The sequence below is a fragment of the Bos indicus x Bos taurus genome, chromosome 23, assembly GCF_003369695.1.
Source record: "Bos indicus x Bos taurus breed Angus x Brahman F1 hybrid chromosome 23, Bos_hybrid_MaternalHap_v2.0, whole genome shotgun sequence".
Lineage (NCBI taxonomy): Eukaryota > Metazoa > Chordata > Mammalia > Artiodactyla > Bovidae > Bos > Bos indicus x Bos taurus.
The window spans coordinates 32,680,169-32,694,326 of NC_040098.1; the positions used below are offsets into that span (position 1 = coordinate 32,680,169).

General features: G+C 44.3%; 1 protein-coding gene across 4 annotated transcripts; it reads right to left on the bottom strand.

Annotated features, from left to right (window-relative positions):
- Positions 1-2,538: 2,538 nt before the first annotated feature.
- Positions 2,539-13,582, bottom strand: LOC113881629 (butyrophilin subfamily 1 member A1-like). 4 transcript variants are annotated; one of them, XM_027524711.1, is made up of 7 exons: positions 13,493-13,582; positions 12,525-12,821; positions 9,998-10,162; positions 9,641-9,661; positions 9,525-9,551; positions 5,037-5,063; positions 2,539-3,559 (listed from the first exon to the last, which is right to left on the bottom strand). In XM_027524711.1, exons 2-7 carry the CDS (start codon positions 12,769-12,771, stop codon positions 3,042-3,044), a joined length of 1,005 nt encoding a protein of 334 aa, XP_027380512.1. In that variant the 5' UTR covers positions 12,772-12,821; positions 13,493-13,582; the 3' UTR covers positions 2,539-3,041. The 4 variants fall into 4 exon arrangements, with proteins under 4 accessions (XP_027380512.1, XP_027380513.1, XP_027380511.1 ...); XM_027524712.1 differs by having other exon boundaries at positions 12,525-12,731; positions 13,353-13,581; XM_027524710.1 differs by having other exon boundaries at positions 13,353-13,581.
- Positions 13,583-14,158: the final 576 nt, after the last annotated feature.

Below are 14,158 nucleotides of genomic sequence, written 5' to 3' on the forward strand. Positions count from 1 at the left end.
CACATGAGGGTGAAGAGAGCATACCACGAGACCCAGAGGACGCCGAGCAGACTACACAAAAGGACCCCACTGATCCCTGTGAAACCAAGATCATCATAAAGAAGAAAAAGAGATGAAGCTCTATAATCAACTGCTGCTACAAGGACTTGCTTGTATCATCTTGAGTCTAACCATAGTTTCAGTACAGAGGGACCTGTGCTATAATTAAAGTTGAATGTTGTGTATATATTCCTGATTTATCTGGCTATATATCAGCCACCCTAGATGACATGAAAAGTCAGGTAAAGTTATGTCTGATGATAATCTTCCTTTTTGGACTTCGGTCCTATCTTGGGTGAAGGGTGATTGGTGGAAAACTATATTTACCATTGTTATAGTTGTCTTGATAGTTCTGCTTTGTGGACCCTTTATTTTACAATGTATTATGAACTTTGTAACCCAAAGGTTGATATCGTTCTCCCAAATTAGAGGTCGGAGAGTCAGGGTGCAATATATCCCTATGAATGATGCTCATACTATGAGTTAACAGCATCAAGAGTGGGGAATGAAGGAGGAAACAGACAGAACAGGCTCTATCTTGAAAGCAGGACTCCATCTTGGGCCCGACTGTGGACTTTGAGCTATATGCCCAATATCTATGGAAATGACATACCAACTGGAAGACCAGGCCCCCTGGACGGAAGAGCCCCAGGGCTCGTACCTAGACTCTCTGCTGTCTAAAAGAATACCCTAATTATCTGTGTAACCGAATAGAATCATAAATTCTATTATGCTTATTGGGGTATGACCACAGGCCTATTGATAATTGTCCCCTGTTAATTACCTAGGCTTAAGGCACATGAATCACGGGATAACTTTGATTGTATCTTTCTTTTCCTTTGTTCAGACTAGTTTCAGGGAATTTGGGGAGGTGGGTTTGGCACGTATACTTAGGGTATATAAGGTTTTCAGAAAAACTGGTCAGGGTCCTTGGCTAAGAGGAGACTCTGTCTTGGGCCCACTGGTGTAATAGTGTAATAAACTGCACTCCACTATCTGCATTGTCCTTTCTGAGTGAGTTTGTTTCCCAGAACACGTGGCTACAACAAGGTATGATGTCTTAGATGACCCATTCAAGGAAGTTCAGCTTAATGAAGAGTCCAGCTTAATGAAGCCTACATACCTTGCATCCTGATAGAACACTAAAGGCACATATTGAGGCAATATTTCTGGATCAGACTGTGTGGGTTTGAGCAGATACAACAAGACAGCTTTTGCCAAATTTTCTCAGATGGTTCCGGTAGATCTGGTGGTGACCCTTCTTGCTTTCTTATTTGCAATGAGGCAAAAGGTCCCTGCTTCTTAGTATTCAAACCCAGTTCGGGGGAGTAGTACAATGAGTCCATTCTTATAGATAAGAGAGTCCAAGGGACTTAAAAATCTGCCCTCCAAGTCATCAGGCTGGGAAAACAGACAGTTAACAGGAAGTAGTGTTTCCCCCAAGGTCATAAAACAACTGCAAAGGGGCATATCAACCACTTTCTCAGAGTGCTTCCTGCTTCCTAACTCACTAGGGAATTTCATTTTCAAAATTCATCATCTATCAAAAAGCTTTGCTGCTGGAAATCGTATCAGTAAGAATGAAATAGTCCCCTCTTATCTGGAGGGTCCAAACTACTCTGACACAGAGAAGCAGCCTTGAGTTTCAGCATAGACCCTGGAGAAAGGGTTTCTAGGCATACCATTTTGTCCTCTTAACTCTACAGTTTCCAGAGAAATAGGCACCAGATCTACTTATTATCCAGACCTTTACATAAAGTCTTGAGAGAGAAATACATATGAAATGGAGCAAGAAAGAATTCATTGATTTAACACACTTTTATTGAGAATACTTTTATTGATTTACATACAAAGATATTTATAGTAGCATTATTTGTAATAGGGAAGAAACAAAACTATCTTGATTGCAAATAATGAAAGATTAGTATTTAAGATTTGTGTTAGTCACTCAGTCCTGTCTGACTCTTTGTGACCCCATGGACTGTAGCCTGCCAGGCTCCTCTGTCCGTGGGGATTCTCCAGGCAAGAATACTGGAGTGGGTTGCTATTCTGTTCTCCAAGGGATCTTCCCAACCCAGAAATTGAACCCCAGGTCTCCTGCACTGCAGGCAGATGCTTTACCATCTGAGCCACCAAGACTTGGTATTGAGTAAGAGAAGCATGTCATGGGACAATTATATAACAAAGCCCAATTTTCATTAGAAAAACTCTGTGTGTGTGTGTGTGTGTGTTTGCATAAGCATAGAAGAAAAATTAATATGTACTTAACTGTTGATGACGTAAAATAGTCTAAAGGTAGGAAGATAATTAGGGAGTAGTAAACAAATTCACAAACTGGAAAAGTAAATCTTGGATCTGGGGTGAAAAGTGTCATTGAATGGGTCATTGCAATTGCTTTATAAGGAATGATTGGACTCTTAGAGGCACTATGATTGGCATTAGATGTAAGAATGTTGAATGTGCCATCAAGTCCCAGACCAACAGAGTGATCTGGAGAAGTGAGTTTTCTCTGTGAACTTTATTTAGTCTCTCCCCAGGTTGTACATAGGTCAAAATGAAATAAAGTCTTTGTATGAAAAGAGGGTGAAAACAGCCAAGTGCCATCCAGATTCAGCTTCCAGCTGTTCTATTATGCAGACATTAAAGACAAGGAGCTCAAGACCAGAGATCACATTCCATCCAGGTAGTCTTTCCATTGGTATCTTGTCTCTGGTTTCTCTAAAGGTTCCTTTTTCAGTTTCCAGCTAGGATGGCAATACCAGACGTTCTTGACAACATTCTATGGGGTTACATTGTCCTTTTTGGCCTCTGTACCACTCAGCTCTGGAGAATGATAAACTGTCTCCAGTCTTTATCTGCAGAAAAGGTCAGAGGGGCTCAGCCTTCACTGCTGGCTCAGCTGGAGCCTTGGGGGCATTGTCCCCAGAAATGTGACTTCTCAGTCCCAATGATGGGTTCATCCTTGTACATTCAACTGAGAGAAAGGGTGGGGACAGATGGGCTCAGTGGCAAATGGTCAGAGGGGTTGGGTGGTAGAACCAGAGGCAGAAGAAAGGCCGAAGAGGCCCAGAGAAGGAGGCCTGGGGAAAAGTGTAGATGTGGGACCCATCAGCCACACTATAGAAGGAGACATGCCCAGCTTCATAGTCCAAGAAGACCCCCACCCGGCTGGGGGGCTCACTCAGGGGGAGAGCAGTCCGAGGGGAGGTGAGGGCCTGGTACTTATTAGCGTAGAGTTCCACAGCCCAGAATCCATTCTGAGGTGACTCTGAGATCCCCCAAGCCCTATCCACATTTTCCTCACAAACCCCCAGCTCCCAGTAAGTCCTGTCGCCCACTTCCACCTCCCAGTAATGTCTCCCCGAAGAGAAGGACCTGTGGCCCAGCACACAAGGGTCAAAAGAAAACCTCTCAGGTTTTTCAGGAAGATTCTGCCACAAGTTTCTCCGCTTCACACTTCGGTGATCTTCAGACAGAAAGAGTTCAAAGAAGGCAGTATTTGGATCCAGAGTCACATGAGCTGTGGAAAGAGTGAGAGAGAACAGAAGTCCTGTCAACTCCAGTATCCCAGGGCTCTCAGTGACTGGGAAGTGGGGAGAAAAGAAACCATTCCTAACCCATGAAGTTGCCTTCCTTTCTCCACAAAAGAGCTGGAGTGATAAACATCTCCCCAGATGTCTTCAGGATCATACATCAAAGAGCTATTAGGAGAGTTCAGAGACTTACAAGGAGGAGGTAATCCAGAGGTTCCAGGTCCCTGGGAGCAGGGGTGGCTAATCACAATCCCCCCCAATCCTCTCATCCCCCACAGCATTTTGTACAACCCCCTCTCATGTCATTGCACTATTATTGTTTATTTCATATTTCTGTCCTCTACTAGACCAGGACCCCAAAAAGTAAAGACTATATTTGTTCATCTTTGTATTCTTACTGTCTAGCATCGTCAGACTCTGTCTCACAATTGGTGCTCAATAATGTTTGCAGAATAAAGGGCTGGGAAAGGTCCTTGGACAGCCTCTAGCCACACCTTTCTACCAACCTGAAACCCCAGGACATTTCACAGAGAATTATCTGGCCAGAGATTTTTGGCCAACTGTGTAAAACATCTGGAGCAAATGCATACCCATCTTTAATAGACTGTCCCTGAATCTCACAGGTTAGAAGTGTCATACGGGAGAAACTTTTATGGGTTCATCAAACATTGGTTCCTTTTCCTCCGGGGTACATAGTGAGATGACATTTTCCAGTCCCTCTTGGATATCCAGCAGAAGAGTTGGCTGCTTCCAGGCCTCACCAATAAGAAAACCTTTACACAATATTTGCATTCCTTTTTCTGCCATTTGCTGGCTCAATGTAGAGTAGAGTGAGGCCCTAGGTCAAAATCTAGCAAAGCTCCTACATCCCCATTTGATCTGTCCTGAACACTGAAGAGATGGAGTAATATGCTGTTGTTGTGTTTCCCTAATGAGATGCTCTGAGGGGAGAGAAGCTAGGTGGACAGAGTCACCACATCTCCTCTAAGATGCACAGAACACACTAGAGACTGAATGTTATTTGAATGAAACCTTTCTAGTTGTACCCTTAGGTCCATGATGCTGAAGATGTTGAGTGATAGTTGCTCAGTCATGCCTGACTCTTTGCAACTCCAGGGACTGTAGCCTGCCAGACTCCTCTGTCCATGGAATTCTCCAGGCAATATTACTGGAGTGGGGTGCCATGAGTAGTAGAGAAACTCAAGAGAGAAAGTAGATGAGGAGCCCTTTAAGAAGGAAAAGAAAAGAAAAAAAAAATGGTATAAACTTCTGGAAAGGAAAAAGGTGCAGGTGCTGAACTGAAACTTGGTAGTACTTGATCTTGATGTTACTTGGATCTTCCCTGGGTCTCCATTCATTGCCTGCCCAGCCAGGCCACTATTTGGGGCTGGAAGATGGAGAAAGACCACTAAGATCTTCTTTTATGGAGTCCTGGGTCTGAGACCATAAGAATTAGTCACTCACCAGCATAGGACCGAGCTTTTTTCCAATCTGCAATAGAAAAAAGAGACGTGAGTGCTCCCTGGTGAGAGCCGTATATTTCTTGGCCCTTTCTGTGCTCTGGTTGCCTTTCCTTCTCTCCTTGGCACCCTCATCACTCATCTCCAGAATTTGTCTGGGCTCCTTCCTGGGCTCATGTTCCTAAAAGAGAAAATGTCTAGGAGGAAAGAGGCCAGACAAAATGTACTCTTCTGTTTCCCCTTCTTGGTTCCTAAGCACAGGCTCCAACTCCACCAGGAGCTCTTTACTCATCTCTCTGTATTCCCCATACTGGACGGCTTTGTGCTTCAGTAGCTGAAAGGCACCAGCTTATGCAAACATGAGAAGGCTGCCATCACAGGGGACATGGTCCTGGACATAGGACAGAACTCTGAGGGATTCACTCCTTTCTTCACTGTGATCATGCTTTAGTCATTCTCACAGTCAGGCACCTGACCCCATCTCCTGCATCTTTTCCATGACCTCCATACACTGTCCTGCATGGAGTAAGGATGGCTGCTGCTGCTGCTGCTGCCTGGAAATCTGTCTCTTATTTAGCTAGTCTCTGCAGGAAACATGTCTTTTTCATAGTTAATATGCAACCTTTTGCTGTGATTAGGGAGTCCCACACACTTATTTATTTATTTATTTTTGTACCCTCACCTGGGGGAGCTGCCCGTGTGCTCTGGGTGCTGTATCTGCTATTAGCTCACAGCTCTTGCCTTGATCCCAATGTGTTATTAGCCACAACTCATTAGCCATGAAACCCAAAGCCAGCTTAATTAACTATTCAGTTTCCATTTCTACATCTGTAGGATGGAGATCAGACTAACACTTGCTACTTATAGACTAACACCAGCAAAAATACTGAATCACCATGCTGAACACCTGAAACTAACACAATATTGTAAGTATGAGGGAGGTCACAATTAACTTCATTACCTCCACCATAGTTTGAGTGAAGTGAAGTTGCTCAGTCGTGTCTGACTCTTTGTGACCCCATGAACTGTAGCCTACCAGGTTCCACCATCCATGGGATTTTCCAGGCAAGAATACTGGAGTGGGTTGCCATTTCCTTCTCCAGGAGATCTTCCCGACCCAGGGATTGAACCCAGGTCTCCCGCATTACAGGCAGATGCTTTACCATCTGAGCCACCAGGGAAGTCTAATTGTAACTATATTATACTCTAATTAATAAAATTTTTTAATCTAAAAAAGGCATTTTGAATTATGAAAGGTCACACACACAAAAAAAAAAAGAAGAAAGAAAAAGATACAGAGGAGAAGAAAAAATAGCTTATATTTCTAGCCCTGACCTCCTGTATGGACTACACACTTGATTATCCAACTGCCTACTCTGCATCTTCACTTGGATCACTAATACCCTCTTTAACATTCTGACTCGGTGCTACCCCCTTCCCTTGCCCTGACTACCTGGTTTTCTTTTGGCTTCCCCGTTGCAGAAAAATGGCAATTCCATTTTTATAGTTTCTTAGGCCTAAAAACTCTGGAGTCATCCTTGATCCACTCCTTCACTTTTGCACTACACTATCAACAAGGGTATTTTTACTCTGTTTTAAAAATAAATCCAGCACTGAAGCCCCTCTCACCACTTCCAGCACTCTCCCTTGGTAAAAACCATCCTCATCTCTCCCCTTGATGTCTGCAGTAGCTCCCAGCTGGTCCAGTCGTGTCCAGCTCTCTGCAATCCTATGGACCGTAGCCTGACAGGCTTCTCTGTTCATGGGATTCCCCAGGTCAGAATTCTGGTGTGGGTTGCCATTTCCTCCTCCAGGGATCTTCCCGACCCAAGGATTGAACCTGCGTCTCTTATGCCTCCTGTATTAGCTGCTAAGTGGCTTCAGTCATGTCCAACTCTGTGCGACCCCATAGACGGCTGCCCACCAGGCTCCCCCGTCCCTGGGATTCTCCAGGCAAGAACACTGGAGTGGGTTGCTATTTCCTTCTCCAATGCGTGAAAGTGAAAAGTGAAAGTGAAGTCGCTCAGTCGTGTCCAACTCTTAGCGACGCCATGGACTGCAGCCTACTGGGCTCCTCCATCCATGGGATTTTCCAGGCAAGAGTACTGGAGTGGGATGCCATTGCCTTCTCCACCTGTATTGGCAGGTGCGTTCTTTACCTCTAGCGCCACCAAGTCAATCTCATTGTAGCATCTAAAGTAACTTCTCAAAACATAAGTCAGGTTCAGCTCCCCTTCTGCTCAAAACCCACCACTGGCTCCTTTCTAGAAGCAAAGCCAAAGCCAGCATGGATGACTTTCAAGGCTGTGTGATCTGGCCCTCCAAACCCCTCTGATTCTACCTGCTCCGATTCTCCTGATCACTCCCTGCCTTCTAGCAATACCGGCCCCCTTGCTACTCTTCAAACAAACTAGTGTGTTTCTGACTCTGGGCTTTGGCACTGTGGTTCTCTCTACTTAGAATGCTTTTCCCTCGGCTATTCCTGTGGCTTGCTCGTCTACTTCACCATCACTCTATTTTATTATAATTTTTTAAATTGAAGTATAGTTGATGTACAATATTTTGCTACAGGTGTACAATTAACCACCTTATTTTAAACTGCACCTTCCAATGCAATATTCTGTTATCTCCTGAGTGCTTATTATCATGTGCCAAACTGTATATTATACTATTTCATTTTTTTTTCTATCTTCTTCCACTAGAAGGTAGATTCTTTGTGAATGGGATATTTCTGTTGTGTTCATTTCTGTGCCTAGGGCACTTAGAAGAGTAACTTAGTTACTAGTTACTAGTAACATAGTTAACAGTTGTGGATCTTTGTTAAGCTGATGAATAAGTGAATGAAATGAATAGAGAATCCATGAGGGAAGCTGGAGAGTGAGTGATCCAGGACAAGAATGAAGAAATAGCCTCAGAAAGGGAAAAAGATGCCTGCTCTGTTGAAGTCGGAGTCTACAGATCAGAAAGGGCAGGTGCAGGTGGCAGGGCAGGAAGTTTGCCCCTCTCCCTTCTCTTTTTTCTCTGAGGTGGGGGGTTGCATCACCTTTAGAGGTGTGGGAAAAGGATGTGGTGATGAAGGATCAAAGCTAATGCTCACTGAACTTAGCTACGTGCTACAACTCTACTAGGTGTCCCCACCTTTATCTCATTTCCTAACATCTGCTCAAAGTAGTAGTTGCAATTAAATCAATTGCTAGGTGGGAAAAGTAGAACTTCAAAGAGGTTAAGGAGCCTATCCCAGTTTGTCTGACTGAGTAGAACATACAGGGTCAACAGATGTGATGAACAGACAAAGGAAATGGGCACAGAAGTGGGAAAATGAATGATACATGTGGGGCACTGCTGGTGGTGTGGTCAGTCCAGTGTGGGGTGGCATGTGTCAGGGAGTGTCCAGGGATGGAACAGAAATCAGACTGGACCATTAAGGCTGACTGCATAGTGGGGATAAAAATTGCAGATTGGACTTTACCTTTTAATGTAGTGTTTCTTCAATTGAGTTATGTAAAAACCTTGATTAGACACAAATTAATTTCCTCTGAAATTAAATCTTCAAAGTCCTGAGGGAGCCAATTAAAAAATGTAGCAATGAAAGTTAAAATCTGTCTTTAGACAGTTCCTTTGTCACTAATGCAATTATGAACACAGCAGTTAGCTTGGAAACTAGAACCATTCACATAATAATTGATTAACAACAACAAAAAAAAGGATATTAAGCAGGTGATGTAGAATCTGCTTAGGTTGTGTTAGTTTTGACAAAAATTGACATTAAGACAATTTTTCTTAGAAATTTGAAAATCCTTTTAGAATTTACAAATATCCACCCCAGTAAGACGGCAGAAGGCAATGGGAAACCACAGATGGTTTGGGGCGTAAGAGGAATGTAATCAGATTTCTATCTTAGCAAGCTTACTTTGAAACTCTAAACTATGGAAAACTTTTCACAGGCAAGGTCTTGTTTATGCTGGTTGTTTTTTTAGATTTTTTTTTTTTGTCTGTTTCCTAACATTTATTTAGGAACTAAGTCTTAAAAGGAAAAGGGCAGCAGTAGCTCTTGAGGGAACAGAAGCAGCTTGCTGTTGAGAGAAGGGTCTTGATAATCTACTCCCAGGGATCTTTGACAAAAGAAGAAAGAAAGATTGGGGGAGGTATTCTATGCCTGAGTCGGGGTCCTGGGCTAGGCAGTAAATGGACTTGCCCTGAGGGAAGGAGAGAAAGGAGCCCCCTTGGGTGGGTGGTGGTAGCATTGGATGGTGAGGGGAGGGGAGGAGGAAGGGCAGGTTGACAGCAAAGGGAATGGAGTTCAGTGTTGGCAATAGGTTTGAAAAATCTTTGGGGCATCCATGACATATCAACAGAGCTACTGGGGTTATTGGCTTAAGTCCAGATGGTGCAAGAATGAGCAAGGCTTCAGAGGAAAGAATCAGGAGAAAGGAACTTATTAAATGAAGCAGATAAAGTGTTAGATGAAAAACAAAAATTTCAATTTACTCACCATCCACTTTCTGGGCTTTTCTCCAGCCTAAAGTAGAACAAAGAAACTTCATGAGATCAATGACACAAGAGAGGGTCTCAAATTGTACATGCGGGAGGAGGAAGTACGGAACTTACGGAGCTCTCTTTGGAGTTGCTCTGCAAAAAAGACAAGAAATGAATCAGTACGGTTCATAGGAGAAGGGCCAGGTTTACATGGAAAGGGTCTGTGGGAGACCCTTTCCTGCGTCATGTGTGCAGTGAGTCCAGTGAGCTGTCCCCAAACTAGAAAAACCAGGGCACAGTCAGGGTCCCAGGATCGGGGAAGTAAAGAGGTGGGGGTGCTGGTATTGAGGGAGGAAAGACTGAATGTAAAAACCTTAACTTCAAATCCCCTTCGCCCTCTTAGTCCTGGTCCTCCCCTTTCCCCTCTGTCCAATCCCTTTTCCGTAGTCTTCTTTGGACCTCACTGCCTCAGTCTTCTGATTCCTTTACCTTTGGTCCAGCATTCTCGATCTTTCTCTCGGCGAAGTTTCCAGATGAAACCAAGAGCAGTCAGCAGGAAAAGTCCCAGAAGAAGCAGGAGTGAGGTCTGAGCTGTTGCCCAAGGAAAGTCCTTCAGGAAGGCAGTGCCTGAACTGGAAGTGCTGGACATTATTCCTGCAGCAAAAAGAAGGAAAGGACCAAGGCCTGGGGGTGCTGGGGAACACAGGATGCTGGAGGACTCCCCGAGATGCCTGGGTCAGCCCAGTAGCAGAGGGGCCTGGCTGGGAGAATGAGTGACTCCAGCTCTGCCCCATTCTCTCCCACAGGATGACTGGGAAACCAAGATACTTTGAGAGACAGCATGGAATGACAACAAGTAAGTATAAAGGCTCTGTGTGTGTGTGTATGGGTTAGTTGCTCAGTCATGTCTGTGTCTTTGCAATTCCACAGACTATAGCTCGCCAGGCTCCTCTAACCATGGAATTCTCCAGGCAAGAATACTGGAGTGGGTAGTGTTTCCCTTCTCCAGGGGATCTTCCCAACCCAGGGATCAAACCCAGGTCTCCTGCACTTCAGGCAGATTCTTTAAGTGTTAAATCAAGGAGGTCCAAATCACTCCTGAAATATGGAACTAAAACTGGGATCTGGAGGTAGGGGTGGAAATTGCCCCCATTTCCTCAAATCGTGAGAATTTGCCTTCCAGTGAAAATCACCCTGAACGTGGGAGGAATGTGGGAGCCCCTGACTTTACTTGCAGTTGTTAAGAGAAGTGTACTTTTGGTAGGGAAGTGGATGATGCTGGGAATTAGAAGCCCTGAGTAGGGGCTCTTTACCCCATCTCAGTGTCTGTGCTGAGAGTTTTGCACTTTCCTTCTCTTTAATAAATCCTATTTGCTTGTTAAAAAAAAAAAAAGAAGAAGAAGCCCTGAGTACTAGTCCCACCTCCACTGCAGACTCGTAATTTCAGCCAAGCCATCCTGTGTCCCTCTGTCTCCACTATAATGGGGAGAGTTCAATAATATTACCTGTGCTATCAGTACCACCAGATCAACAAGCAAGCTGCCAGAAGAGAAGTTGGATATCTATATGAACTTTTATGCATGTGTTTCTTTTAAATATCCCTTAGCACCAGGCCATGCTATTCATTTAGTTGTTGTCTAGTTGCTAAGTCATGTCTGACTCTTTTGAGACCCCATGGGCTGTAGCCCACCAGGCTCCTCTGTCCATGGGATTGCCTAGGCAAAAATACTGGACTGGGCTGCCATTTCCTTCTCCAGGGGATCTTCCCCATCCATGGATGGAACCTGCATCTCCTGCATTGGCAGGTAGGTTCTTTACCACTGAGCTACCAGGAAGCCCAATAAATACACTGAGTCCAAAAAAAAAAAAGAGTGTGTAAACCTTTCATTTCTCTATCAGCAAAAGGATTCCATGTAACTAGAGAGCCTTTCCAAAGAGGTTTTGCAAATTCAGCGACACGTTTTATGTGCAGGAAAAGTTAAATTAATAAAATAAAAACTACCTATACAAGTCAGAACAGAGTCATAACTGACATAAATATAACAGCCTAAAGCCAATGCCATAAGCAAATTTCCTCCCAGTATCTGATGAATGTCATTGTTGTGAGGATTAAATAAACAATGAACAATCAGTTGTCGTTAACCTTCCTAATACAGTAGAATTTTTATTGACAAAATAGGTTCTGGCAATTTTTCCTGAGACTAAAGCATCATGGCTTTTTGTTTGATTACTCATTACTTCTCACAGAGACCTACTTCCTTATTTGTATATATTTGTCCTTTCTCCAGAAAATTTAAACCTAGATTGTGGACTGTTTTGTATCATTCCCTAGCTATTTTGTACTGGTAATGGCTTTACAATGAATACTCTGTATGTCTTAATAAAGGATAATTTTTTAAAAGGTAAATATACAAAAAGACTGTGCAAATAATTTATTTAACTTATTATTTAATAAGAAAACCAGTAAAAATGTTAAAAGTGGTTTAAATGAGGATTTGATTTGCAAAATCTTATATTCTCTATCAGAGAGAAGTCATTTGCATCACTAAGGACAGGAACAATTTGTATTACTCTCAGTGTTCTATAAATTAACATCTGTCTCTACAAAGTTGTAAATGATCTAGAAAAATAAGCAATGGCTTAGTCCTATGGAATCAGGGATCCCTAACGTGAGAACTACCAGACAGGATTAGTATTCCTTAGAAGAGACACCCAGTCATCCTTTTTAACCACTGAAAGTCTTTCACAAATTTTCCTGGCCATTCTTTCTTCCCCCTAGTGTTGAGCACAAAGCAGTCAGGGATGATTTACACAGAGGCAGCAAATATTTGTTAAACAAATAATTTCCTAAGAAATACTGCAAAGTGTGCTTTTAAAAAAACCAACAGCAAAAAAAAAAAAAAAAAAGACCAAGAGGACTTCCAGAAATGATTCAGACCATTTGCAAAGAGGCTAAAAGAAAGGCAGAGAACTACACACGTGTACCTCCCTCTGTCCCTGTAAAAGCCATCCTCACCTGCATCCTTCTGCCCAGCAGTGGTGGCTTCATGGAAGTCCCAGCCCTGGGCAAATGGTGAGTACTCAGGGACTCTGACTTGGCATCTCCCAGTGGGAGAGCTACAGGCCTGCCCTTTGCGGTGCAGATGGGTCCCATCCTTGTCCAAGCTCATGACCCGAGAGGACTGCTCCTGCTGCTGCTGGATGTCCATGGGCTCCTGTCTCACTTGCAGGGAGAGGGAACCAGGAAGTTCACTGTCCTTCATGCCTCGGCTGCAAAGTCTGTCACCTCAAGGGTTGCTCCCTGCCAAATGAGCTGCTTCCCAACCAGTAAGAGCGAGAAGAGGAGAAGACAGGTAGGAATGAAGGATACTGGGCCAACCTTGAGATGGGTCACACCTCTCCCTCAGGAGTCTGGGAGAACAGATACATCTGAGTCCCTGCTTTATTTTTGTCCATAACTCTTAAAATGTTTTCATCTCTCTATATTGGTAGGATCACTAGGTAAAATACCTTGTATTACAATTTGCTAAATCAGGGAACTTTAAACACAGGAGACTCTCAGCAACCATTTTGCACAATGAATGAATAGTTTTCTGCCTGGAGGTTTAATGGGAGAAACAGAGAATCCAAGCAAGGCAGCAGGCAGAGGGGAGCTGGCCTGGGAGGCAAGGAAGCTGGCTTGAGTTTCTAAGCAGAGAGCACTGTTTGCTGTGGGCCAGACCTGTGCTGAGCATGGAGGCAGGAACAGAGGAGTAGAGAGAGGAGTTGGAGGGCCTGGGCCTTCCAGAAGCCTGCAGCTCACACCTGCTGGCTGTCTCCCCACTGTCAATTCTCATGCACTCACATTTCTCGGCTCCTCACGGTGACTCAGTCTTTGAATCACTTTTGTGATTCAGAAACTAGGCTGGACCCAGGGTCCAGTCAGGATTGTCCACTGCCTGGTCTCTCAGGCGGGAGCACAGGCAGAGGCTGGGAAATACTCACGGGCTGGATCTGCCCTTGGCAGGGCACCCCAAGAACTCCAGGTAGATGTGTCTGATCACAGTGCCCCTGCCCCGATGGTGACACTGTCTATTATGGGGATGAACTCTGGACTGTGAAACCCTTTCCTCTACATTTATGATGTAAGATATCGATGTTTTCAGGGAGAGAAGCGAAGTCTAGAGATCAGCCTGCACAGACCTGAGTTGGTCAGTTTCTCCACAGCACTGCCTACTGGGAACGCATATCACTTGCCATGAGGCCTTTGAGCTCAGCTGGCTTGTTGGCCATATTTCATGGGTTACTGGAGATAGGGCAGTGACATGGCTGGGGGACCTAGGAATGAAGAACAAGCTGGAGGCAAATAATTTTATGTTAAAACAGAACCAGAAAGAAAGCTCAATGCAGGATGTATCTGATAAACATTTTTCACTTCTTTAGTCCTATAGGGCGGAGAAGCCAATGGCACCCCACTCCAGTACTCTTGCCTGGAAAATCCCATGGACGGAGGAGCCTGGTGGGCTGTAGTCCATGGGGTCGCTAAGAGTCGGACACGACTGAGCGACTTCACTTTCACTTTTCACTTTCATGCATTGGAGAAGGAAATGGCAACCCACTCCAGTGTTCTTGCCTGGAGAACCCAAGGATGGGGTAGCCTGGTGGGCTGCT

Bases quoted from the DNA above. Each gene is read 5' to 3' on its own strand.
- LOC113881629 (XM_027524711.1), bottom strand. From the start codon at position 12,771: ATGAAGGACAGTGAACTTCCTGGTTCCCTCTCCCTGCAAGTGAGACAG. The intron at 10,163-12,524 runs GTGAGGATGGCT...TTTTTGCTGCAG, and splicing joins TGCTGGGCAGAAGGATGCAG to GAATAATGTCCAGCACTTCC. The intron at 3,560-5,036 runs GTGAGTGACTAA...CTCTTTCCACAG, and splicing joins AAAAGCTCGGTCCTATGCTG to CTCATGTGACTCTGGATCCA.